The sequence below is a fragment of the Lissotriton vulgaris genome, chromosome 3_1, assembly GCF_964263255.1.
Source record: "Lissotriton vulgaris chromosome 3_1, aLisVul1.2, whole genome shotgun sequence".
Classification (NCBI taxonomy): Eukaryota; Metazoa; Chordata; class Amphibia; order Caudata; family Salamandridae; genus Lissotriton; species Lissotriton vulgaris.
This window is the reverse complement of record NC_141689.1, coordinates 654,939,912-654,967,356: the sequence shown is the minus strand read 5'-3', so window position 1 is coordinate 654,967,356 and position 27,445 is coordinate 654,939,912. Positions and strand designations below refer to the sequence as shown.

General features: G+C 48.4%; 1 protein-coding gene across 1 annotated transcript in view; it reads left to right on the top strand.

Annotated features, from left to right (window-relative positions):
• The window catches only part of CHD1 (chromodomain helicase DNA binding protein 1), a 1,544,591-nt gene that overhangs the window by 1,143,618 nt on the left and 373,528 nt on the right, over window positions 1-27,445 (top strand). Inside the window, exon 31 of the mRNA XM_086960963.1 lies at window positions 25,932-26,165. Coding sequence (XP_086817089.1) covers window positions 25,932-26,165 — 234 coding nt within the window. The remainder of the gene's footprint in view (window positions 1-25,931; window positions 26,166-27,445) is intronic.

Sequence of the window (27,445 nt, the reverse complement as noted above, 5' to 3'; positions counted from 1 at the left end):
TGCCTGTATTCTTCCCTCAACCAGATTTAGTGGCAGAACATGCTCTTCACACATTAGATGTTAAAAGAGCGTTACAATACTACATAAAAAGGACAAAACCTTTTAGGAAAGCCAAACAACTTTTTGTTGCTTTTGCCCCACCACATAAAGGCAATCCCATATCAAACACTGGTATTTCACGGTGGATAGTAAAATGTATTCAAATATGCTACATTAAAGTAAAGGGCACATAAACAAGTCCCTCAAGAGCGCATTCTACAAGCAAACTTGGGGATTCTATGGCAATCTTAGGAAATATACCCCTAGATGACATCTGCAGGGCTGCAACCTACACCACACACATTAACAAAACACTATTGTGTAGATGTGTTAGCAAGCCAACAGGCTAGTGTGGGCCAGGCAGTTTTTTTACGAACACTATTTCAAACCACTGCAACAGCTACAGGTTTCCACTGCTTGGGAGTTCTCTTCTGTATAGTCTATGCTTAAGCATATGATCTACAGATGTGTTTGAGTTCTGTATATGCTAGCTGTGAAAGGAGCCTTTTTATGTTGATAGTTTGTTTAGCCTTTTTTTATTTATTAAAAAAAAACTGAACAAAACAAAAGAACCACTTTGTCCTAAAAGCTCAAGAACTGAGCAAAGTATACTGATTGATGTAAATGCAGTGCATCATAGCTTTCTACTGTACTAGAACCATACATGAAATAATAATAGATAGTATGTGTGTTCAGAATCGTACCACTAAACCCAACACTGCGATTTCTCAACCCAATACTCTCCAGCTAAGAGACATATTCCTGCAATCTTCAAAGTCAGTATCTTAAGTCAAAAAGCAGAAGTTGGACTGGGCGCATTACAACCATTTCCAGACTTCTGAGATTTTCAGTTACTTGATGCCAACTGGTGACAAAGTGATTGGAGCTGGCTTTTGATATAGCTAGTTCTCAATCACAAATTATGATACCACCCTATCGGGAAAGAGGCTCTATTTATTTCCGGGCAGCACCTGTCAAATGTTTTGCCCCCATTAGCTTATGTCCTACCCAAAAAGAGTCTAATTGGCTTCCGATATTGTAGCACAAGGGTCTCAACATCCCAATAAAAGCACCTCCGGGAGTTCCATCAGTCAATAATACAATGCAGGTCACAGTACTGTTAGATGTGCAAAGAAATCTTCGGTGAAAGAGAAACAAAAGTGGTCAAATTACACGATGATGCAGTAAAAACTTGTCCACCTTAAGGAGCTTGGACTGTCAAGCAATTAAGAACTAATCAAAGAAGTAGAGGAGACTCTGGGAAATCAGGGGTCTGACATAGAGGAGACAGCGTAAGTTGAACTACAAGGGGAAGAGGTGCCGAAAAGAACAACAAAAGACACAAAAACAGTTAATCTCCACAGTGCTATAGGGTCACAGTGGGGTTGAGCCAAAGGTGTTGGACTCAAAGACCCCGTAACAGTTCTTGATGCTGAAACATGCAGTAGTCAGTTCAAAATAAAGGACATCATGGGGACAAATCTTCTAACTCAGACTCAACTTTGAAAGGGGATTGAAATCAGTTGAAAGTTAAAGGATTGAAGGAGAGAGTCCTTTTGGCTCCTTAAAAAAAGCCCTGCCAGACAGTCCATGCAAAACATGCTCTTGATGTCCAGAGGAAGAAGCATCTACTTGAGACTAAATTGGCAGATTTTACTAAAGAAGGGCTTTGGGGGATTCCTCACAGGATTTTCAATTCCAATGAATCGTACTGACGACATAGCTGAGACCGGGGGCCAATCAGAACTTGAGCCCCTACTAACGCCAGAACCACAGTAAGACTTTTATCAGAAACATGAGCAGTATGAGCAAGTAATATCTGAGTTAGATGATAACCAGGACACACAGCAGGAACTAAACACTGATTCACCAGAGGAAGTGTTTTCTCAAAGCCTTCAACACCATACAATTTTTCAGTATAACACAATAATCAAAAGAGCAGCTGACATGTATGGGGTTCAACTTGAAGACCGGCAGACAGAAGCATGCTTCCTACTGGAGACTTTACTCCACTGACAGAAAAAGAGAAAATTCCAGCCAATGTTTTCCATCATTATAGTTTTGGAAATGAGGCCTTTAAAGAAGTGCATCCTCTAAAGTGATCACATCCAGGATAGAGAAAACATATAAACCCTCCTATTAAGATTAGTTTTATTTAATAAACAATGTGCCAATCTACTTCATCATTGTATCAACTGGTAGAAAAAAATCTACTGCTCTCTTTCCTCCTCCAGACCACCACCATCATACAAGTAATGGAAAAGTATACTAATTTCTGATGGATACATCTGCCAGTGGATTCGTCACCTTATGGATATCCCCTGCGCCAGCATTCCGCGGAAATGTTTCCTAGCTATCCACGCTGACGAGGTCGTCACAATGCCATGGCTACGCATGTGGCTCCACATGATGTCACTAGAGCCATAAGAGGACCACGTCGGCGTGATAACGTCAGTTCGCTTTTTTCCACGCTGTCCACGCTAACAGTTTTTTCTGGGACTCTCCATACTTTTGACTGGATGCTTTGTTATTTCAAGTAAGTATCTTTCTCTCTTTTGGCATGTCTGCCCCGAGGAAGTCTGGCTTTAAGCCCTGTAAAGAATGAGGGGGTCATATGTTGATCACTGACCCGCATGAAGTCTGTCTTTGGTGTTTGTCGTCTGACCACGACGTTGAGGGCTGTTCTTCCTGCAGAAAGATGAGCCTGAAGGCTCTGAAGGAACAGAAGGCAAAGGTGTATATGGCCAAGGGAAGAAAAGAAAAAAAGGGGTTGAAAAAGGTTGGAGTCCAGGTCATCGACTTCGCACGACTCCAAGAGAAAACATAAGAAGAAGAGGCATGCTTCTCGGCGCCGGTCGTCGAAGGTTGTAGTGTTGAGGTCGCCTTCTCCAGCTCCTCGACATCGAGAAACGGACTTTATCTCTTCTTCTCCCTCAGTGTCTCCACAAGTGACTCCGGTTGATTCTCCATCATACAAGGGACTCCAGAGCAGTCATCGGCGCCAAGATTTTCTCCGACTCCAGAGTGTGTATCGAAGCCGACTGATGCTAAGGTTCCTTCGGCTCCTGTGGCTCCGCCCTTGTGGCTCCAGCGGCTCTGACTCCAGAGGTGCCTCGTTTGGATCACGAACCAGCTCAATGCCCTCAGTTTCCGATGCTGGGTTCAGATCCATCGAATTTTCTTAATGCGATGTATGGCGTGTTTGCCAGGGCTGTGATATTTGGTTATAGTATCTCCGTGCACTCACTAGGTTATTCGACTCAATTGGTTTGGGCGCGTTTCCTTGTCACACTATGCCAGGTAGTGCCTTATATCATGCAAACAAAATGTGATGAAGAAATCACTGCAAGGCGCGCATTTTCACATGAAACTGGTGGGTTTCTTCGAAAGCTATGCAAAAGAATGCAAACAAAACTTGCTTCAATTCTTGATTGCGAATTTATTTCATTCCAGTAGGAAGATCATTCATCAAATTATTCTTGAAATGTATCCAACATAAATAAATCTTCACATTACTTGATGCTTGCAAGTAATGTGAAGATTTATTTATGTTGGATACATTTCAAGAATAATTTGATGAATGATCTTCCTACTGGAATGAAATAAATTCGCAATCAAGAATTGAAGCAAGTTTTGTTTGCATTCTTTTGCATAGCTTTCGAAGAAACCCACCAGTTTCATGTGAAAATGCGCGCCTTGCAGTGATTTCTTCATCACATTTTGTTTGCGTGTTTGCCAGGGCCTCATACCCCTCTGGTGCACCTTTGGGTCCCATGGGTCCGTTGCCATTTAATTTGGGTGTGCCTCACCAGTATCCACAGTCCCCCTTTGTGCCTTTCATGCCAGTGACGCCTTCCTGGCATTTTCCGGCTCCGAGGATGTCAATGCCATATGGGTAGTCCCCGGCTCCATCCTGTGAAGCTTCTCGGATTCGATCGGTGCCGGCTACTACAGTGGATCCTCCTTCGGTGCAGCTCCCGGAGCCGTTGCGCCGCATTTGGTGCCGCAACTGAAGATGCGCTCGAGGAGAGAGGCGCAGAGGTTGTTGGAGGAGGAGCAGTACCAGGTTGAAGAGAGGGGGGAAGGAGAAGTGTATGACACAGAAGATGTGTTTGAGGACTTGTGTGAGGCAAGTGGACATGACACTTCTCCAGAGTGGGCCTTTGCTTCTCAGAAGGCTTCCCCCTCAATGGAGGTTGCTCCCTACCATTCTGTGATTAGGAAGGCTGCAGAACGTTTGGATTTGCAGCTCCCTATGGCTAAGTATAAGCCTAATCTGCTCACAGAGGTGCTTCATTCTCCGTCCTTAGTGGTTGAACCACTTTTACCATTTAATGATGCACAGCCAATCCTCGATGCGTGGCGCAACCCTTTATCTGCTTCTATGGTTTCAAGATCAGTGTCCAGAAGATATAGACCTGCTCGTGGGGATCCAGTGTTCCTTTCTTCTCACCCCTCTCCTGAGAGCTTGGTGGTGCACGCTTCTTGTTCAGAGTAGTCTACAGGGGCTTTTCCGCAGGCTCCAGCTGACAGGGATTTCAAGCAGCTTGAACAGTCTGCGAAGAAGGTTTTTTCTTCAGCTAGCATGGCACTGAAATCTACCAACGCCACTTGTCTCTTTGGTAGATATATTCATGCCCTAATGGATTCTGCCAAACTGCTTCTTCCTAAGTTGTCTGTGGAAGACAGGGGAAATCTGAGTATAGTTTTGGCGGACTCTCAGGCTGCAGCTTGCCCAGTCATCCAGTCTGGCCTGATGAGGCAGATTCTGTTTCCAGGGTGATGGGTTCATCCATTGCAACAAGAAGACATGCATGGCTGAGGTCTTCTGGTTTCTCTCCCGATGTTCAGGCTGCTCTTCTTGATCTGCCTTTTGATGGGGCTAAACTTTTTGGAGAAAAAGCGGGTTCTGCTCTGCAAAGGTTTAAGGACATTAAGGCTACTGCAAAGTCTTTGGGTCTGCAATCTCAGGCATGAGGTTAGGGTTATAAATGATACCACGGTTTCGAAAAGTCTTCCTTTCGAAGTTTTAAACAGCCTCAGTAGCAGCAACAAAACCCCTTGTATAAATCCTATAGGGGTAAAAGGCAGAAGGTCGTCTTTGTGGAACCAGACGTCAGCCTTCTTGCTCCTCCTCCTCTACCTCCCCAACCCCTCCTGATAATGTAGGAAAGCAGCCCTAGATCTGCCATCCTGAATCATGCAGGTCCTATAGGAGGTCGACTTACCCATTTTCTACAGGATTGGAAATTGATCACTTCGGACTTTGGGTTTTAGATCTGGTAGAAAATGGGTACGCCCTTACCTTCAGGGAATTTCCCCCTCCTTATCCTCCTTGCCAAGGGTTCTGAACAGAGGATCATTTACTTGTCTTTCAGAAGGAGGTTCTTGCTCTGTTACAAAAGGGTGCGATAGAGGTGGTTCCGGAGAAGGAAAGGGGTCACGGATGCTACTCCCAGTATTTTCTGATCCCCAAGAAGGATGGCAGGTTACGTCCTATCCTGGAGCTCAGAATTCTGAATCTGTTTCTCAAGCAGGAGGGATTCAAGATGCTCACCCTAGCGCAGGTTCTTTAGGTCCTGGAGCAGAGGACTGGATGGTGTCTATCGACTTACATAATGCGTATTTTCACATCCCAATCCTGAAGTCGCATAGGAAGTATCTCCGATTTACGGTTGGGTCGCAACACTACCAGTTTGCGGTTCTTCTGTTTGGTCTTACTACTGCACCTTGAGTCTTCATCAAGGTGATGGTAATGGTGGCTGCCTATCTCAGGAGGTCGGGGATTCCGGTTTTTCCCTACCTGGACGACTGGCTTCTGAAGGCTGAGTCATCAGAGATGGTGCGTCATCATCTGCAGGTAATAACTCAGCTGCTGTACAAATTGGGTTTTTCAATAAATGTACCCAAGTCTCACCTAGTGCCCTCACTGCACAACCTGTTTATAGGGGCAGTACTGGATACCACTGTGTGTAGAGCTTTCCCGACTCCGCAAAGGATTCTCGACATTCAGGAAATGATTCCCTTGTTTTGCAATAGAGCGGTTGTTCCGGTTCTGAAGGTCCTTCTCCTGCTCAGTCTGTTCGCTTCCTGCATTTAGTTGGTCAACCATGCATGCTGGCACATGAGGGAGCTTCAGTTGTGCCTTCACAGGCAGTGGTATCAGCACAACAGAGATCTCAGGGAGTCAGTCAGGATCTCCAGAGTAGCTGCAGCTGATATGTCTTGGTGGGGCGTGGAGGGCAATCTGTCTCAAGGAAAACCCTTCCACCTTCCTCCATCGGTGGCCATAATGATATTGGATGCCTCTACCCTAGGGTAGGGTGCTCATCTGGGGGGTCTGGAGATCAAGGGTCTTTGGTCTCTGGAGGAGAGATTGCTTCACAACAATCTTCTGGAATTGTGGGCGATACGTTTGGCGCTCAAGGCCTTTCTCCCTTCCCTTCACGGTCAGTTGGTTCAAGTTCTGACGTACAACACTGCCGCGATGCCGTACGTCAACAAGCAGTGAGGAGTGGGTCATACCGTCTTTGCAGAGAGGCGTTGCGACTCTGGTCCTGGGCTCATGCCCATCAGATTTACTTGATGTCAAATCATCTGGATGGAGTGCTGAACGTGCGTGCGGACAGTCTCAGTCAACAGTTCTCCGCAGACCACGAGTGGAGGCTTCATCCGGAGGTAGTTCGACATGTCTTCCAGATGTGGGGAACTTCTCGGGTGGACCCGTTTGCCACTCTCGAGAACACTCACTGCCCATCATTCTGCAGTCTCCAGTTTCTGAGGCAGGGAGCATTGGGTGACGCGTTTCAGTTGAGTTGGAGCTTACAACTCCTTTACACGTTTGTTCCCATACCCTTGATTCCTCGGGTTCTGAGGAAGATTCGCCAAGACGGGCCCAAGTTATATTGATTGCCTGGAATTGGCCAAGAAAAGCGTGGTATACAGACCTCCTTCACCTTTCGTTGCATCCTCCGCTCCGTCTCCCTCTCTGGGCAGACCTCCTCTCTGTCGGAGGGGCAGGTTCTACACCACCGACCTCCAGAGCCTGCACCTTCATGCCTGGAGATTGAACGGGGCAACCTGAATTCTTTCTCTCTCCTGCCTGACGTGGTGGATGTTATATTATCAGCCAGGAGACACCAAGTTTATCTATTCTTATAGGCGGTCTAAATTGGGTAATTGGTGTAGAGAGAAGTATATTGGTCCCTTAAAACCTCATCTTTCGGATGTTCTTTGTTTTTCATTACATTTGGCCCAGCAGGGTTGTGCTGTGGCCACTGTTTAAAGGATATTTGTCGGCTTTATTAGAATTTATTTGTTTGCCTTATCAGCCATCTCTTTTTAAATCTTTAAAAGTGTTAAGGCTCATTAAAGCGCTTACTAAGATGTTTCCGCCCACGTCTTTTATTATTCCTCAGTGGGATTTGAATCTATTGTTAATTTTTTTTGTAATGGGTTCTATTTTTGAGCCTATGCATTGTTGTCCATTGAGGCTGCTGACATTTAAAACGTTTTTTCTTGTGGCTATCTCCTCGGCTAGGAGGGTGAGTGAGCTACAGGCTTTGAGTTTAAAGCTTCCTTTTCTGACCATACATGCCGAAAGGATGGTCCTCAGGACCAGAGCTGCTCTTCTGCCTAAGGTGGCGACTCTCTTTCATCTAGGGCAGTCCATTACCCCTCCTACTTTTTATCCTCGCCCTCACCCTTCCAAGGAGGAGGAGCGGCTTCACCGTTTGGACCCTAAGAGAGTGATTAGTTTCTATTTGGATAGAACAAAGGACTTCTGTCAGGATGATCAGCTCTTTGTGGGATATGTTGGACGTATGAAGGGCAACGCGGTGCACAAGCGCACTTCATCAAGGTGGATTATCTTGTGCATCAAGATTTGCTACGCTCTGGCTGGTAAGGAGCCTCCTGAAGGCATTAGAGCGCATTCTACCAGGGCTAAATCGTCTACTTCTGCCTTGTCCAGAGGTGTTCCTGTGTTGGTCATATGTAAGGCCACAACTTGGGCCACCCGTCACACTTCATCATCGGGCCCACCAGGAGAAGCCGAGTGCCTCCCTGGTTTGCTACAACGCCAGATTACTGCGGAGCTGGATTTTGTGACAGTGATCTGAAAAGTGATGTTAAAAATGTCTAATGCTGTACCACTCAAAATGATTTATTTACTGGTCAGTTTAGACATAGTTAAAAAAGAATATGTGTGGAAAAACTACCACAGATTATGATGGGAGTTTCCACTTAAAGTGGGGTCAACATGTTTCTGCCCTTTTTAAGTGTAAGAATTACATGGGCATTCGTCAGGACCATGTAGCGTGTACCTCGGCGGTATGGGCTCGCTAAGGCCCACCCTACCAGAGGACGTGAAAGTTAAAAACTGTGCTATGTGTAAGAAAAGGTGCAAAACAGAACACAAACCACAAGTTGTGGGATTTACCTCCACCCCACGGGGTCCGGAGCAGGAGAAGCTAGGTGCCGAGCGGGTGCCAGGCGTTGCGGGCGGTGTGCCATTTTCGCCTCCACCCCCCTCCCGAGACCCATGGGGCGCGTATCTTTTTCTACACAAACTACACAGGTTCCTCTGAGTGGAGGTAAATCCCACAACTTGTGGTTTGTGTTCTGTTTTGCACCTTTTTTTACACATAGCACAGTTTTTAACTTTCACGTCCTCTGGTAGGGTGGTCTAAACTGACCAGTAAATAAATCATTTCGAGTGGTACAGCATTAGACATTTTTAACATCACTTTTCACATCACTGTCACAAAATCCAGTTGTAGCACACCAGGGAGGCACTCGGCTTCTCCTGGTGGGCCCGATGATGAAGCATGTCACCAACCAGGTTGGTGAGTGAGGGCTACTTAGGCGCGCCCACACACGCTGACGTCAGTTCTTTCTTTTTTCGTGCCAGCAAGCGAAGTGCGGGAAGAGCTAGTACCCCAGTCACTTTTTGACTGAGTTTTTTCGAGGCCTTTTGTCTCATTTTCTCGAGTCGATCGACTCCTGGTGTCGTTGGGATGCCTGGCTTTAAGAACTGTGGGGACTGTCACCGCATGAGGTCGGTGACGGACCCACACCACTTGTGTTTCTACTGCCTGGGGCGCAACCATGACTCCAAGTCGTTCCCCGATTGCTGGGCCATTGCGACAAAGACTTTGCTGTAGCAGTCCCAAAAGTTGCTGGAAGTCCGGCAGTCGGCTCCGCGCTGCTTAAGGTCCCGGTCCCATGGGAGGTCGAGGGACCGGTCGCGGAGCCGTCACCATCATTTCTCTGGATCTAAGTCTCCGCATTCAGGTCAGGTAAGTCGAAGCATTCCAAAAAGAAGTCGAAGAAGCGTCGTCGCTCCTTAATTTCCCCTCGACCGTCGCTGCTGAGGGGGCGAGTGGTGCCACCCTAGCCGCTCCGGCAGAGCCTTCGACGTTGCCGCCGGCCTATCCACCCTTTGCAGGTTCGTAGGCGACGCCTGCTCAGGTGCAAGAGTTTCTTGCTGCCATGGCTTGACTCTTTGGGCCGTATGGCCCCGCTGGTGCGTCTACGGACCCAACTGGGGTCCTGTCCTTCCATCGCCGGTGGCTCCGGCCCCGGTGCCTCAGGAACCCCTGGGATCCGGGATCGGTCCCTGGTCGATGACGGTTGACCTTATGACACCTCCACCGACATCTACCCCACCGTCACCACCTCCAACGTCGCCCGCTCCAATGGACAACGTCGTCCCCAGTTTCAGCCCTGATCGGACACAGTGCCGGATCAGCACCGCTCAGCGCAGATTCCGAAAGGGCCCTTTTATCCCTATGTCCGTCCTCCTTATTTTCAGCCTGTTCCGCAAACTTCGGAGGAACGGGAGGACTTTGAGGGGGTCTGAGAACCCTCTCACACAAGAGTGTGGTTATGAACCGGACTAAGCAGAGGGTTTGGGGGGATGCCAGTGGTCTTGACACCTCACCTGACCTTGGCATGCTGTCTCCTCCTACTGTGGCTACGGAGGAGGGAGACAGTTACGCAGTGGTGTTTCCTAAAGCAGCTGAGGCCCTCTACCTCAAAATCCCTACAGTGGCCGTCAGGACTAACCTCCTGACAGAAGTGCTCCAGCCGGCGGCAACCTTTTAAGAGTCCTTGCTGCCCTTTAATGAAGCACTGTCTGACGTTCTTTTGGGCACCTGATCCATGCCCAACACAGGGGCTCCTGTGGACAGGAACTTGGAACAATGCCATCGCCCATCTCCGGTTGACCCCATCTTTCTCTCCCATCACCACACGGCAGAGAGCTTGGTTGTCCAAGCCTCTGCTTACCTGAGCGCCTTCCCTTACGACCCTCCGCATAGGGGATCCAAGAAGCTGGTTTCATCTGCCAGCTTAGGGCTGCTGTCGGTGAACACTGCATGCCTCTTGGGCCGTTATTCCAACTCAGTGGGGAACTCGTGTTGCGCAGGTGCTGCCTACCTGTCCGGAGGAGGCCCGGACAGTACTCTCCCAAACTATTGCTGATGGGAGAGATGCAGCTAAGTTCACCATCAATTATGGGCTTGACACCGCCAACTCGCTGGGTAGGGCGATTTCCACGACAGTGGCGCTAAGTCGCCACGCCTGGCTGAGGACAACTGACTTCTCAGGGGACTTCCAGAACACTCTGATGAACATACCCTTTCATGGCATTCGCCTCTTTGGCAATAAGGCAGGTAGTGCGTTGGAGTGCTTTAAGGACTCCCAGGCTACGGCCAAGTATTTGGGCCTGTCAGCCACTCGGCCGCCTCAGCCTTTCGTGGCCACGGAAGCGGTGACCGAACACGTTCGCTCCAGAGCCACAGGCTGGTGCAGCAATAACATCAGCGTGGCCGCGTACGTGGGAACCGTCGAGGCGGTTCAGGGAGCCAGCGGGCGGGTCAGTCCCGCTCCACCCCTGCAGCATCCACTGCAAAGCCTTCCTAGTCCGGAATTTCAGGCCCTTCAAACGCCAGTGGGTGGCAGAATTCGCCTTCATCTCCTCCACTGGTGCAACATCACTTCGGAAAAGTGGGTACTGCAAATTGTCCGAAGGGGCTGCTCCCTCCCCTTCGAGACTACCCCTCCAGCGATGCCACCTCAGTGCCTTCGCATGTCGAGGGACCATCTTGCGCTTCTTTAGCAGAAAGTTACAGCCCTCTAGGCCAAGGGGGCCATCGAGCGCGTTCCAGGCCCAGAAGTAGGTTGTGTTTGTTATTCCCACTACTTTCTGGTCCCCAAGAAGGACAAGGCCCTGCGTAATACCTTGGACCTCAGGAACGTCAACTCCCATCTCCGGAGGGAGAAGTTCAAGATGTTGACACTAGCTCAAGTCTTGTCTGCCCTCGACCCTGGAGACTGGATGGTAGCGTTGGACTTGCAGGACGCATTTTTACACATCACCCTCCTGCCAGCCCACCGGCGTTACCTGCGGTTCAAATTAGGCCATGAGCACTTTCAGTTTACCGTGCTCCCCTTCGGCCTAACCCCAACGCCCCTCGGGTGTTCTCGAAAGTGATGGTGATGGTCGCAGCTCATCTGCGCAATTCAGGGGTTCCAGTCTTCCCCTATTTCGACGACTGGCTGTTGAAGGCGGGCTCGCCCCAAGCAGTTGTCTCCCACCTCCAGACTACGGCCGACCTCCTGCATTTACTAGGGTTTTCCATCAACGTGCCGAAGTTGCACCTGATTCCCTCTCAGAAGCTCCTCTTCTGGCCTCAGCAATGTTTTAGGTTTATCCTCCCGAGCAGCGAGTCCGGGATATTTCAGGCTATGATTCCGATCTTTCATCCTCTATCCTGGGTTTCGATCAGGATGACGCTCCGGCTACTGGGCCTGATGGCCTCCTGCATCCTGCTAGTAGATCATGCCAGATGGCATATGCCGGCTCTGCAGTGGGACCTGAAATTCACGTGGGCACAGCATCTGGGCAACCTGCTCGATCACGTCCAGATCTCGGAGGGCACTGCACGGCAATTTCAGGGGTGGCTCGAATCGCAATTGGGTCAATGGCAGATCCCTCTCCCTTTCCCACCCGGAACACACAGTTGTGACGGACGCGTCCCTTCTGGGATGGGGCGACCACATGGGAGAGGTGGAGATCAGAGTCCTCTGGTCTCCGGTGGAGTCCCGGCTCCATATCAACCTTCTGGAGCTTCGGTCTATCCGACTTGTACTGAAGGCATTCCTTCCCTCTGTCGTGGGGAGAGTAGTGCAGGTGTTCAGGTGCAGGTGTTCACAGACAACACCACCGCCATGTGTTACTGCAACAAACAGGGCGGTGGGGTCATGGACCCTATGTCAGGAGGCTCTGTGCCACTGGAAATGGCTGGAACATCAGGGTGTTTAACTGGTCGTTCAACACCTGGCAGGTTCTCTGAACGTGAGGGCGGACAAACTCAGCCGCCGGTGCATGATGGGTCACGAATGGCGTCTGAACTGGAACGTGGCGCAAGGTCTCTTTCAGCAGTGGGGAGAGCCTTGGTTAGATCTATTCGCCACCGAAGAGAACGTGAAATGTCATCGGTTCTGCGCATTGGAATTTCCAAGGCGGCAATCGCTAGGCAAGCCTTTCGACGTGAGTGCAGTTACGGTCTACTATGTGCCTTTCCGCCCATGCCACTTCTACCCAGAGTGCTGAAGAAGATCAAGCGTGCCCGGGCCCAAGACTGGGCTCAAAGAGTATGGTATCCCGAGCTACTCATCATTGTGATCGATTCCCCCGCTCCGACTGCGATTGGGATGATCTTCTGTCACAGCAGCAGGGGAGAGTTATCCACCCGAACCTGTCCAGCCTCCGCCTCCTTGTGTGGAGATTGAGCGGCGGCAGTTGACGTCTTTTGACCTGTCTCCTGAAGTTTGTGATGTCATCTTGGCAGTCTGGTGTCCCTCCACAAAAACAGTATACGCCTGCAGGTGGAATAATTTTGTGGCATGGTGCACAGCAAAGCTGTGGAACCCCTTGCTGCCCCAGGTTCTTTCTTCTAAACCTCCTTTTCTCTCTGTCCATCGGACAAAGTTGTTCTAAGGACTCATCCATCTTTTCTGCCAAAGTTTGTCACTGCCTTTCTCATCGGGCAGACCATCACTTTGCCCACCTTCTTTCCATCTCTGCATCCCTCAAAGGAGGAAGAGAGACTCCGCTGTCTGGACCCAAAACATGCGCTCTCATTCTACCTCAGCCGCACACAACAATTCCGGGTGGATGACCAGCTCCTTGTTGGCTAAGTGGGTGCCAAGAAAAGTTGGGTCGTGCACAAGCAGACCATCTCTCGGTCGGTCATTCTGTGCATTAAGGCTTGTTATTCTTTGGCTACAACGAAGCCTCCGGTAGGGCTGCGCGCCCATTCTACCAGGGTGACGGCAGCCACTACTGCTTTCGGACGGTGAGTTTCCTTGCATGACACCTGTCAGGCAGCAACGTGGGCCTCGCTGTACACGTTTACCAAATATTACTGCCTGGACAGCCAAGTCCGGAGAAACGGCTTCTGTTTTCCAGGACTTCCTGGTGTGATCTTGGTTCACAGACCCAACACTGGGGTTGGTATTGCTGGGGTATCTATTCTAATGTAATGAATCTATCACTCCGTGTTTCTTTCAGCTGCACAAGTTACTTACCGTCGGTACCGATATGTTCGAGGCATATGGTCTGCAGACCACACACTGTTGCATTAGATCACCATCTGGTGGTGGGCCCGGATGATTACACTTTGTTGTTGTCTTGGAAGAGCCTTTGTCTGCTGGATGACTACTCCCTTAGACTGTAGTGCGCATGGGCATCGACTCCATCTTCAGATTGTTTTTTTCCACCATCGGGCTCGGATGTGTTTATCGTTCGGCCACGTTACCGATCTCTTTTCGAATCCATAAATCAATCTTCAGCATCGTCTTCGACACTGATTCCAGTCACACCTTTCGAAGAAAGGCTCCACTTCTCGATTCCAGTGCTCGTCGGGGCCGTCTGGCCCAACTGCGCCATTGGGTCTTAGGCTCATGGAAAGAACACCGTTCAAGAAGTGCCCTCAGTGTGGACACAAGTTTCCCCACACCGACCTTCATGAGGTTTGTAACCTGTGCTTGTCTCCAGAGCACGAGAGTCGAGACTGTGAGGCCTGCGCTTTGTTCCGGTCCAAGAAAACAATTAGGGACCGTCAAGCTCAAAGAGCGATGGAACAGTTATCGTCGCCGACACCAGACCTCATCATAGACGAGGCGCCGATCGAGGTAAACGCCGAAGAACAGCAAGAATACGTCGCTTCCGAAGCAGAGGAGTCAGCTTCTGGAGACGACGATCAATACGAAGATGACGATCTTCCAGCTGGTCAACAGGTAGTGAGTAAGAGCGTCAACCCTGTTCACCCCCCTCCCTCACCGGGACAGACTTCGGTTCCACCTCCACGTCCGGGTCCGGGTGCACACCGAGAAAAGACCTCTTACATCAAAAACCAATAGGGGACAAAATAGGAGGGTTCCAACAGAAGTGGAGATTAATGTCCTGTGACTAATGGGTGCTAAATGAAATATGACACTTATATTTCATCGAACTACAGGATATACCACAAAATGTAAAATCAAAGGAAAGAGTTTACAATGGACAAGAATTCAATCTCCTACAATGGTTAAAAAGAAAAGCCATAGAGGAAGTATAAGTAAGAGTTTGCAAAGTCACACCAATGCTGAAAGAAGAAAACTACATGATGACAGTCGACCTCCAAGATGCCTGCTTCCATATCTTTTTTTTAATACTCAATTTTATTGTTTTTTGCAATAAACAAAGAATAATACAGCACAAGTAGATCTTTGGAACTGACACAGCGAAACAGTTATCAGCGTACTCTTGCACGGTCGTACGTACCGCACCCACTATGAGCATGTTATCATGTACCGTCATAGCCTTAGAAGAGACAAGGTATACATACAGCACAGTTTGATCGACCATTTGCCCCAGACCCTTGAGTGATTGGCTTTGCATCCTCTGGCCTCATAGAGTGACTTATCTTGGACTGCGCACCAGTCCACTCCCTTACACCTTTTAGGTATACTTGGGAGATCGGACTGTTGCCATGCTGCGGCAATATCACGCTTGGCTACCATGATGGCTGTACCGAAGAAGAGCTTGGCCGACCTCGACCCATCCAAGCCCTCCATGACGCCCAGGAGGAGTTTCAGGGGGTTGTGTGGCACCTCCCATCCCAGGACCCCTGTGAGTGTAGATTCAATTGCTTCCCAATAGGGGCCGAGGCAGGGACAGGACCAGACCACATGGTAAAACTTAGCTGGCTCCGGACTGCATCGCAGACAGGTTGATGAAGGTTGCAGGCCAGCTTTGTGAAGTCGCTCAGTAGTTAAATAGGTGTTGTGAAGGTAGTATAGCTGAATTATGCAAAGTTTGGTAGAAGTGGTAATGGTACCAGGGGCCATTATGTTATAGCACCAGTCTTTGCCCACTAGGGGACCCAACCACCCCTCCCACCAGTTTCTGAGTGAGTCAAGTGATGTCAGGCTATTGTTAAATAATGAAACCTAAACCCAATTGGCATCTCTGGCCACAGGTCAGCCCCTGGTAAATGGTACCACAGGTACCCAGGGCACTGTGACCAGAGAAGGCCTCTAAGGGCTGCAGCACTTATTTTGCCACCCTGTATTCTGTCCCTCACACACTGCCTTTGCAGGCTGCGTGTCTTGGTGCAGAACAAAGTGAAGAGTCGGCATGGCACACGTGCATGTGTGCCATGCCTACAACCCACTGCCCTGGCATAGATCAGTCACCCCTCTAGCTGTGTGCACTATACCAATGGTGATAGTACAGGTGCATGAGCCCTGTACCCCTACAGTGTCTAAGTCAATTCTTAGTCATTGTAAGTGCAGTGCTGCCATTAAGAGTATATGGTGTGTTTGGTGTTTCTCATTACGAACTCCAAAGCACCATAATGGCTACACTGTAAAGTGAGAAGTTTGGTATCAAACTTCTCAGCACATTGAACCCACACTGATGCCAGTGTGGGATTTGATGAAACATGCACACAGAGGGCATCTTAGAGATGCCCCCTGAAAACCTACCACTAATGTCCAGGCTGAGTGGCTGCTTTCAGCTGCCACCACCAGACATGTTTCCGGACCCCTGGGTCGAGAGCCTGTTGCTCTCTGGGGCCTTACACAATGCACATCCTGGGATGAGGTGCCAAGCCTCCTCCCTCAGGATGGGCAGGGTTCACGAACTGGAAGCTTCAAAGGCTTGCCACCTTTGTGAACTTCCTCAGGCCACTTGCTGCCCTCAGCAAATGGTCCCCACTGGTTCTGACCCCCCCCCCCCTTTAGGTGGGAGAACCGGCGGGAATAACAACTAGGGGGGGACTCAGCCAACCAGGGGCACGCTCATACCCCCTTCCCATTGGAGGGTATCGTAATAGGGGGTGCACCCTCCCCAGGGAAGGTACCCATTGGTCCCTGCCTTTTTCCTACCTATAACACCCCTAAATGTAGTATTTAGGACACAGCTGAACCTTGCTTCCTCAGACAAGAAGAAACTACAAGAAGAGTAAGAACGAACGAACAGCTGTGCAACAGCTAACAAGAGGAAGACGCCCACTGACTTGGCCCCAGCCCTGGGAAACATCCTTTACGACGCAACTTTTACCACGCAGTGCCTTTACAAGGCAGGTTTTTCAACGCAAGTCATTGCAACGAATTGCGCTGGGGGCGCTGTAGGATAGGTAATAGTTTAATTTACTATCCAACACCTTCCCTACTATCCACGGGGACTGGAGTTGTAATAGTAAATTAAACTATTCACTATCCAGCACCCCCAACGCAAGTCGTTGTAACGACTTGCGTTTAAAAAACTGCATTGTAAGGGCATGCGTGGTAAAAGCAAGCGTTGTAACCACGTACATCCCCCAGCCCTACCAGCCGGTCTCCCCTTCGAACCTGCTCCTTTGAAATCCAGGTGTGTTCTGCAGCCAGCAGCCTCGAAAACCCCGGGTGACCTGCCTGCCTTCAACTACAAAGACGTTGCCTCCCGTGAACACAGGATTTTATTCTCTGCAACCTCTGGCTTTGGCCGGACACAGGATCCGCCCTACTCTGCACCCGCCGTACACCGCCCGAGGTCTAGTGGGCAAACATCACGAGGAGGTCACCCCGGTGATCCTGATCCTAGATCTCGTGACCCCCGACCTGCCTCAAGCATCCAGCCAACACCTGCAGCCTAATTCCAGAAGGCCCCCCCTCCCCCAAACTGCGACCACTAGCTGGTAAGAAGATCCAACCCCAAAAGGCCCCTCTGCACCCAACACCCCACGGCCTTGTGTGCCCAAACTTACAGTGCCTAACCAACCCCAAACTTCCCAACTTACCTGTCGAAGTGCTGGTCGCGCCCAGAAGACCTTCATCCCCGAGCCTGCAGTGCCTTTGCAAACCGGAGGTTCCTCATTAAAACCAACTGGGCGCCCGTCGTCGAAACAACACCCTGCACCCAGCCGCCCTAGTGCCGCAGAGGGTGCACCTTTGGTGCTACTTTGTTTCTGTGAGATGTTGGCCTGATATATGATGCTCACTAATTCTAGTGATCACCTTGAATCAGTCCAACCAACCCTTATGGTGATTAGTTGTAAGTCCACCTTATAGACCAGCTATCCTAATGGTAGCATGGACAAAGCAGTCTTAGGCTAAACTCTTTTGGCATGTGAAGCCAGCTGTTTTACAAAATATAACCCCTTGAATACCAAATGAAAGGACACCACACAGGTAGTTATGAAAATAAACAATATATTTATTAACTAACAAACACCTCTGAACTCTTTATGAGGTCAGAGGGCTAAGCACATGACAAGACTCTTAAGAAAAATACGTTAAGTTGCACAAGTTACAATGTTGCCCTAGGGGCGCAACAAACCATATACTAACCAAGTGGTATAAGGAAGTCGATGGAAGGAATGGAGCTGTCCAGAGGCTGTAGGATCGCTGGGACTACACTACCCTAACTTTAGGTAAGTAATAGGAGTCCCACGGGACACGTGTGCAGAGTGTGAACTCACACGCGAGATGCGTAACGTCGTCTATGGACAGTACAGTTCAAGAAAAAGGTGAGTACGAACAATCCTGACTAGTTAGGACTAAAACGACTGTGAATCTGGACACTAGGAGAGTCAATCTACCCATGAGCACCGAAATGCTCTTGTTACCTCACCCACGGGCTGCGGGTGCATAGGTGCGAAGTCGTGTCGGGTTTCTGCGGTGAAGTCTATGGAGCCTGAAAGAAAAGATGCTGCAGGGGACCAGGAGGAAGATGTCAGGTGTGATCCAAGGGTGGATCAGGAATGCTGAAGACCTGAAAGCAGAGGGGGCAATTTTCAAAGTCACTAGCCAGTGACTGGAGTGGAACCAGGAAGGAACCAGATGCTGTCTTCGCGATCAGGTGAAGAATGGACGCTTGACTCTGCAGCCACGTGGACCAGGAGGTGTCTTCGACGACCAGGATGGAGGCACGAGCTGTCCCACGCAGGCTCTCGCTGTCGGCGGTGTTGGTTCCGGATTCGGCGTCAACAGGCCTTGGCAAAGGCAACCCACGCGGTGAGTGGGAAAGGCGTCTGGTGCGGACCAGGAGGGTCCGGGGTGCTTCTCCTTTGCATGGAAGCAAGGGCCAGTCTGGAGCAACCAGACCAGCGGAGTTGATGTCGTGGATCGTCGTCTAGGAGGCCACTAGCCAGCCAGTAAGTGACCAGGCAACGCGTCGAGCAGCAAACAGGCAGAAGGGCCCCACGCAGATCTCGGGATGCTGGAGGGCTGGTCTTCGGTGCAGGAGCTGCTCGGGGCTGGGGCTTCTCAGTCCCCAAAGCACTTCGTCGAGGATACCTCAGAAGTCGTGCTGGAAGCGAAGTGCAGTTTCCCCAAGATGGCCGGTCCCACGTGTCTCGTCGCACCCACGGGTCTCAGCTGTGCTGCAGATGTCAGCCAGGGACAGACTGATTTGCATATAGCCAGGTTCTGAGCTGGGATGGGGCAGTGAGATAAATAACGGTGATGGATCAAGCCCTGATCTCTGGACTGGGTAAGAGTGGTCTGTTTAACTCAGACACTCTGTTCATCACCACCCCCTTTTCTAAATCGTGCTGCAGATGTAGGTAGAGGTCGGAGAGGTCTGGGAGTCCGGGTCTCGTCGGGCTCTGAAGTCTGGATCCTCGAGGGAAGACGACAAAGTGAAGCCGCTGGACGTTTGATGGTGCCTGCTTGTGCAGGGTGGACACTCCTTGCCCACAAGGGAGATTTCTTCAGTCTTTTGTAGCAGAATGTCGAAGTCCAGAGTTTCTTCTTGTAAAGTTTTCAAGTCAGGATCAATCTGATTTGGAATGGGACCAGCTCCTACCTTTATCCTGCTAAAGGGGGCTGCACTATCACTAGGTCCCTCCTATGGGTGGGACCAGTAAGGGGGGTGGTTACACCCCCTATCCTTTGTCCGGTTTCGCGCCAGAGCTGGGGCTGGAGTGCCCCAGCAACTGGTTTGAGCCGGTGTATGCACAGGGCACCTTGTGTGCCCCAGGCATGTCTCATTCCTTTCAGCCCTGTCCTACCTAATACACAAAATCCTGTCTGGGGTGGTGCTAGCACCTCCCAAGGCAGGAAACCCTTTGTCCAGGCCTCCCTCGCTGGAAGGACTCCCAGCAGCAGGAGGTCAGACTTGTGTCTGTGGTGGCAGCATCCATTTTGTGATACTGAGGCTCGAGTTAACTTTAACCGGGGTTCACAGTTACATACATGTTGTATCCCTCTAGAAGGGTGGAATGCTACCCCCGTCGCCAGAACTGGCGAGGGGGTAGTATTCCAATTCGTATGACACCTTACTCAACATGTTTTGATAATGCTATGCCAAAGTTAGCAATAACCTCGAGGTTATAATGCACTTAAGAGTATATGGTATAGCGTTATCATGAAAACAGCTAAAGGACTTGGTTCCGAAAGCTGCAGACAGGCTCAGCTCATGCCAGAACACTATCTCACATAATTCCAAGCACTCTGCCTCCAGGATTGTTAAGGCCTGCCATAGGAGTGACTTATAGGAGTATGTGTCCAATTTAGGTTTAGATATAGGTATACTATATCTAAAGCAAAGGGTGATTACACCACCTTGCCCCAGCTGATTGATCAGCCAGTTGTGTCAGATTTGGAGGGCCAGCCAGGGGTGGCATAATACATGCTGCAGCCCCTGGTAGGCCTTGGGTTCACTTATGCCCTGGGTACCTATGGTACGCTGTAGAAGGACTTACAAGAGTGACCCAATACCAATTGGTAAATGCACCTAAAGTACATGGATGTCAATTTAGAGAGAGAACAGCTAGGCTGTGGGTCTGATTAGCAGGCCCACAGCCAGGGAAAGTCGTAAACCAGTGAAGCAAAAAGCAAAAAATCTAGGGTGACCATAGGATTGCAGACCCTACTCTCCTACAGTTTCCCCATGTTTCCCTGAGCTAAAGTCCCGGAGCTTTGCTCCCACAACCAAGTGGCCTGTTTGAATTGTATAAAAACCTGAAATTTAACAATTCTGCAAAACTGACTTTACTTTTTTTCTCTAGGAAATGTCCTAGTGTGATATCTAGACATATCACACTGAGTTGAAAAAGTAATCTCAAAAGTAACTTGAAAGAAACGTACCAGTAATTTTTATTGCAAAATCGATACAAAGTATATGTACAGCATTCCACAGTATTGCATTACCAGTAATTCAAACTGTAACCATTTCAAAGTACATTTACAACTGCATTCCAAACTGTACATGTACTGCAAATTATTTATCAACTTACCTGTGCCAGGCTTGCTTGGTTCGAGGAAATAAAATAACTAAAAGAATATTTTTATACAAAAACAATTGGTCTGAAGTTCAGTCTTTGAGTGTGTGAATTTATTTGCTGACTGAGTGTGTACAATGAATGCTTAACACTGACCTCTGATACTTCCTTACTGCTCAACCACACTACCACAAATAGAGAGTGAGGTGCTATCTAACTTTACCTCTGCTTACCTTTGGGGATCCACTGGACTCTGTGCGCACTATACCTCACTTTGATATAGTATATAGATAAGTTAAAGCGTTTTGGTTATTATGTTACAGTTTTAGAAACTTTTTTTTAGATTTTCCAATTCAACACTTAGAAACTTTTCACAGAAAAACAGTCAATGTTATCATGTAGAGAAAAATAGGGTTATCGGTTTCGGTTCAAAGGTACAGACCCATTGCCAGTCTGCCATTCTTAGCCAAAGTGTCGAGAAGGCAATAAATGGCTAGCTGTCTGAATATCTTGAGAAAAGCAATCGGCTTGATGACACGCAGTTCGGTTTCCGGAAATTCCATGGAACTGCCTTAATTAAGGCGGCTGATGACATCAGAACCATTAGAGACCTTGGAGGGACTGCTGTCCTCATAATGTTAGACCTTTCAGCGGCCTTCGACACGGTCAATCATTCCGTTTTGATTGACCGTGTCGGAAATCTGGGCATTGGTGCCAAAGCCAAAGACCTGCTGGCCTCATTTCTGTCTAGCCGCACACAAGCAGTGACGCTGGGACCTTTTAAATCACCAAAACTTGCCTTGCCATGTGGTGTTCCTCAAGGCTCATCTCTAAGTCCAACACTATTTAATATTTATGTGTCAGACTTAGCTAGGGTTATTAAATCATACCAGATGAGCCTTACCTCCTATGCTGATGACACCCAGCTGGTGCTTGCCATAAATAATAATGGAGAACAGGTGGCAGCACGCTTTCAGGAAGGCATGTCAGCAATTAAAGACTGGATGAACACCAACTGCCTTAGGTTGAACTCCGAGAAGACGGAGGTAGTTGTCTTCGGGAAGATCTCCCCCCTATGGTCAGCAGAATGCTGGCCCTCATCCTTAGGAGCCGTACCAGTACCAGTAGCTAGGGTCAGAAACCTGGGAATAGTTTTTGACGAGAAGCTCAACTTCGTGGCACATGCCAACCAAACGGCGGCAAATGCCCATCACCAACTTAGGCTCATTCGCAAAATCATCCCACTTCTTTCTGAAAGCGCTGGCAAAACTGTGGTGAGCACCATCGTGCTCTCCGCTTTAGACTACTGCAACAGCCTATTTGCCAATGCACAAAACCGGGTACTCTCCAAGCTGCAATTGATTCAAAATGCGGCAGCAAGAGTACTATCTAGGACCCCTAACTTTAAATCTATCAGTCATACCATCAGAAACTACCACTGGTTAACAATCAGAAACCGAATTAAATTTAAATTCCTCTGTCTGACATTTAAGGCCATCCACAACCAAGGCCCAATGTTCCTGCGAGAACAGCTCACTACCTACTGTCCATCTAGACAATTGAGATCTATGTCACAGCACCTACTGGCAGTACCCCGCACCAGGACAGCCACTTGGGGAGACAAGCGCTTCACAGTGACAGCAGCTAGACTCTGGAACTCGCTTCCGTTAACAATTAGATCGTGTAATTCTCTTCTCCAGTTCAGGAAGCTGCTGAAGACGTGGTTGTTTAACCAGTAACGAGTCCTTTTTGCCACTGTGCGACCACCTCCAGAGATCCTAACAGTAATCTTAGCGCCAAAACGCCCACGGGCATACGTATGCGCTTTATAAATTTCAATAATAAATAAATAAATAAAGGTAGGTATTTGGTTGTGGGAATTGGTATACAGGGGGTAGACCCAGGGGTCTCCCAGGTTCAAGGATGCACTCTTGTTACACCCTCAGCGGCACTAGGGCACTGAGTGCTGAGGCCCAATGTTATCCAATGGGGTATAGGGGACCTCAGGTTGGTGGCTGCTTACGAGCAGGACACAAAGGTGTGGGAGCAAAGCTTCATGGACTTAAGCTCTGGGTAAATGGGGGTGTAAGCCAGCACAAAAGGTGCACCCTCCGCGGCACTGGGTTAGCCGGGTGCTTAGTGCTGGTTTGGCGTTGTGCAACCTCTAAGTTTCAATCAGGAGTCTCCGGTTTGCAAACACACTGCAGGCTCGGAGATGAAGGTCTTCTGGGTGCCACCGTCACTTGGAGAGGTAAGTTGGGATGTTTGAGGTTGGTTAGGCACCGTCGGTTGGGCCACCCAGGCCGTGGGGCGTCGGGTGCAGGGGTGCCTTTTAGGGTCGGATCTTCTTACCAGCTCCTGGTCGCGGTTGGGGGACCTTCCGGTTTGAGGCTGCAGGTGTCGGCTGGAGGCTTGAGGCAGGTCAAGGATCACTGGATCTTTGGTCAGGATTGCTGGAGAGACCTCCTCGTAGTGTTAGGCCACTCGGGCTGTGAGCGTCGGGTGCAGAGTGATGCAGACTCACGGATCTTGCCAGAGCTAGAGTCTGTTGTCGAAGAAATCTGGTGTTCACGGGAGACTGAGTCTTTTGTTTTGAAGGCATGGCAGGTCCTCGGGGTTCTTGAGGCTGCTGGCTGCAGGACACACCGTAGTTTTTCTTCTGCAGGTTCGAGGTGGGGACAGGCCGGTAGGTTTGGGGCCAAGTCAGTGGGCATCCTCCTCCTCTTAGCTTTGGCACTAGTGTTTGGGGTCCTTCTTTTCTTCCTCTAGTTTCTTGTCTGAGGAAGCAAGGAGCAGGAGTACCCCTAAATACTAGGTTTTGGGATGTTACAGGTAGGTAAAAGGTTGGGGACCAGATGGGTCCCTTCCCTGGGGTGGGTTCACCCCTTTTATGCCACCATCCAGTGGGAGGGAGGCATATGCCCCACCCCCCCACCCACCATCTGCGGGACTGAGAGTTGTGCTTTACCTCGCCTCCACCTCCCTCCTGAGGGGTGGGGTTGGTAAAAGTGGGCACACCTCCCTTCCTCATTTGGTTTTCCTGCCGGTTCTCCGCCCAAAGTGGGGGTCAGTACCTGTGGGGACCAGTTGCTAAAAGCAGCAAATGGTCTGGGGACGCTCACAAAGGCGGCATGCCTTTGAAGCTTCCCCTTCGTGAACCCTGCCCATCCTGGGGGGGAGGCTCTCGACCCCGGGGTCCAGAAAGATGACTGTCGGTGGCAGCCTAAGCGGCCACTCAGTCAGGTCACTACACGTTGGTCAAGTTCCAGGGAGCATCTCTAAGATGCCCTCTGTTGTGCTTTTTACATTACATCCCACACTGGCATCAGTGTGGGTTTAATGTGCTGAGAAGTTGGATACCAAACTTTCCAGTCTTCAGTGTAGCCATCACGGTGTTGTGAAGTTCGTAATGACAAAATCCCAGCACCTACACTCATAATGGCAGCACTGCACTTACAGTGCCCAGGAATGCACTTGGGCACAAAGGGGTACAGGGCTCATTCACCTGTACCCTCACCACTGGCATAGGGCACCCAGCTAGAGGGGTGACTGATGTATGCCAGGGCAGTGGTTTGTGGGCATGGCACACAGGGATGTGTGCCTTGTCGACTCTTCACTTTGTTCTGCACCAAGACACGCAGCCTGCAAAGACAGTGCGTGAGTGTCCGGGTACAGGACCTCTAAAGTTGGCACAATAAGTGCTGCAGCCCTTAGAGGCCTTCTCTGGTCACAGTACCCTGGGCACCAGTTGTACCATTTACCAGGGGCTGACTTGTGTGCCAGAGAAGCCAATTGAGGTTTATGCTTCAATGCAGTTTTAGGGAAGGAACATAGGCCCTGGGTACCTGATTAGCAGGAGCCCAGGGCGCACACAGTCAAAGATCATCAGCAATTCAGAAAAAGTGGGGGCATACCATGCAAGAAAGAGGGCTCTTTCTCGCACAAGTCTTGTTTGCGGTTGAGTGAAATTTCATTGATATTGCTTGTATAATCTTTATCTCCAGATCCCTGCAGTGGATCTACTTCATTCTAGTGTCAAAATCATTTTTAAATACTGACAAATTTGATAATTTGGTGTTGGATTTCTTTAGTGTTGTGTCGATTTCTTCAATTGTTTTGGTGCTGATTATATGCTCAATTCTTGTTCCTTTGTGTAAGCCTTGCTGCTCAGAGCCACAGCTACTTTAGATTGAGCTGAGGGGCTGGCAGATGAAACTCTAAGGGTTTTTGGTAAGTGTTTTAAACAGTGATGTTGAAAAAGCGCACCATATAATACACCCCATTTCCTCCCATTGCGGCATACACCATGCAGCTACTTTTATTGTCTGAAGTGCTAAATTTCACTATGAGCCTTTGCAAGTAAGTTTCCCAACTATTTGTTTGTTAAAACTTTGGATCTTTTTGAAGAAGCATACTCCTCTTTCTTGGTATGATACCCACATGTATTTTTTATTATCAAAGGGATGGGTGAATAGGGATTCCTCTGTTGGTTCTAGCCGTACTCATTGGCACCTCAACCAGGTGTTGGCTCAGTTAATGTCTCTAACCGATGAACTTAATCGTCAATTCAGTTGTCCTACTGGTGAAACAGTTTTTCTACATTATCTTAAGCCAGAAAGGTGGTCAGTTTTCAGGCTTTTTCGGCTGATTTAAAAATTCAGTATCTTCCTAAGTAACTTTGATAGTGAATCCGTTCTTTCTTTCTCTGGTGGTCAGACAGTTATTTGTAACAATCTTTTCAGTTACTAGCCATAATTTCTAGGTATCTATCGGAGACACGGAAGATGCTGACTGGACCGAGAAAGGGTTGTAATTCAGTAGGTTTCTAATTTTGCAACATAAGCCTGTTTTTTTGCAGGGTTTGCAAGTAGGGAAAGTTATATATTCATCATGCACTGAAGGTAGGGGCTTTATTCCTTATTGGAATTCTGCTGATTTCAGAGGAAGGTTCAAGTGATTAAGATGGTAAGCTAGGTATCTTCTTGGAAGCATATAGTTATAGCCGAGAATAAAGAATGGAACTTGCCTGACGTTAAGACGCTACGCTTTGTAAAGAAGTACAGAATGTATTGTCGGTTCCATTACATTTGCTGTATAACTAATTTGTTTTATGTGATTGGTTTGTTTTTTCAGGATGTAAAACAGGCTGACAAAATACAGGCAGGCGAAAAAGGGGAGGGTGAAACCGAGCCGGAATCAAATATTAAAGATGAACCTGAAGAAAAAGAAATTATTGAATGTGAAAATAAGAATGAATTAAAAAAAGAGAAAAAAGAAAAGGACGACAAAAAAGAAGTGAGGGAAAAGGAGACAAAAGAAAAAATAAAAGACCCATCTTTAAAAGACAAAGAGAGCAAAGAAGAAAAGGTGAAATTACAAAATAAATTGGCACTATTGGCTGAAGGTTAACACTTCTGCATATCTTACTGTTTGCATCTTGAATTCTTTTAATCGTACTTGATTTTTGTGGCAAATGTGATTGGCAGTTTTTTTTCCACCATTTTGAAAATCAAATAAAATCGCAATTTCATGCTATTGGAAAAATGTTTTTGCAGCAAAGGAGGGAACTGTGCATAGCCTAACTTTAAGGGAGTGGTGGGGGGGGCAGTCTTAGGCATGAAACATGGTGAAAAATAAGGTTTGTACATTAAAGTCATGATTTTCATATAAATTGTGATCACGCGGCTGCCATTTTGAGTCTGTAAAAAAGGCAACATTTACAGTCCTCGTAAAAATGAGAAAGCTTGGACGAAATGGTGATCGTAAAACGGACTGGACGGTTAACACGAGTGTGATAAACCGATTGCCTCGATAACTGTGGAGGTGTTGGGGTTTGGGGGAATGGAGTGGGTCTTGTGCACTTTCATTTGTAGGCTGTGTGTTTGACTAATTGACTGGTTGTATTGGTGGTTATGAAAATGGAAATAAAATGTTTCCATTAAAAAAACGCAACGTTTTGTCAAACATTGCAATTTTCATAAAACTCGTGTTTTTTTGCAAAACAAAAACGTTATGGTTAAGAAAAGACCCTGGTAGGATGCACACACTGGTAATTTAGGTCTGGCCGATGGCCAGGCTGTGCGGCCAGTCACTTAAGTGCATAGCCGAATGGGTGAATTATGTGCGTCGGAAAAAAACGGAAATGCACTGGAAAAACACTATAAGCTCGAGAAAAACCGAAATTCTACTACGGACACATTTTACTCATATTAGTCAGAGCTTCTTTTCCTGTTCCATTTACAGAGTTTGTACGTTTTTATAGGTCCACTGTGATTATGGCCCAACCGATTTTGATTAGCTTCTAGGCAAGCCAAAGTTGGAATTAACTTAGCAACTTGAACAGGAAACACAGAGAAGCTATAACAAGTCCCACAACTCACATGGAGATAAAGCATGCAGGATAAATGTTAGTCCTGCCAAGGTCTGCCAGAAATACATATTTTTTGATTGGGGTTGCAGTAACATATTTCCCTGAAGGACATACACACAATAATTTTTTTTTAAGTAAACAAGGGGGACCCACTTAATGGCTTTGGACCATGGGTATCGGCTATTTCAAAAGAACAAAGGTCCTAAGCTCAAAACAATTTCTAGAAAAATGAATAACATATGGACCACAATCGGACACCATGTACAGTTCTTCTTAT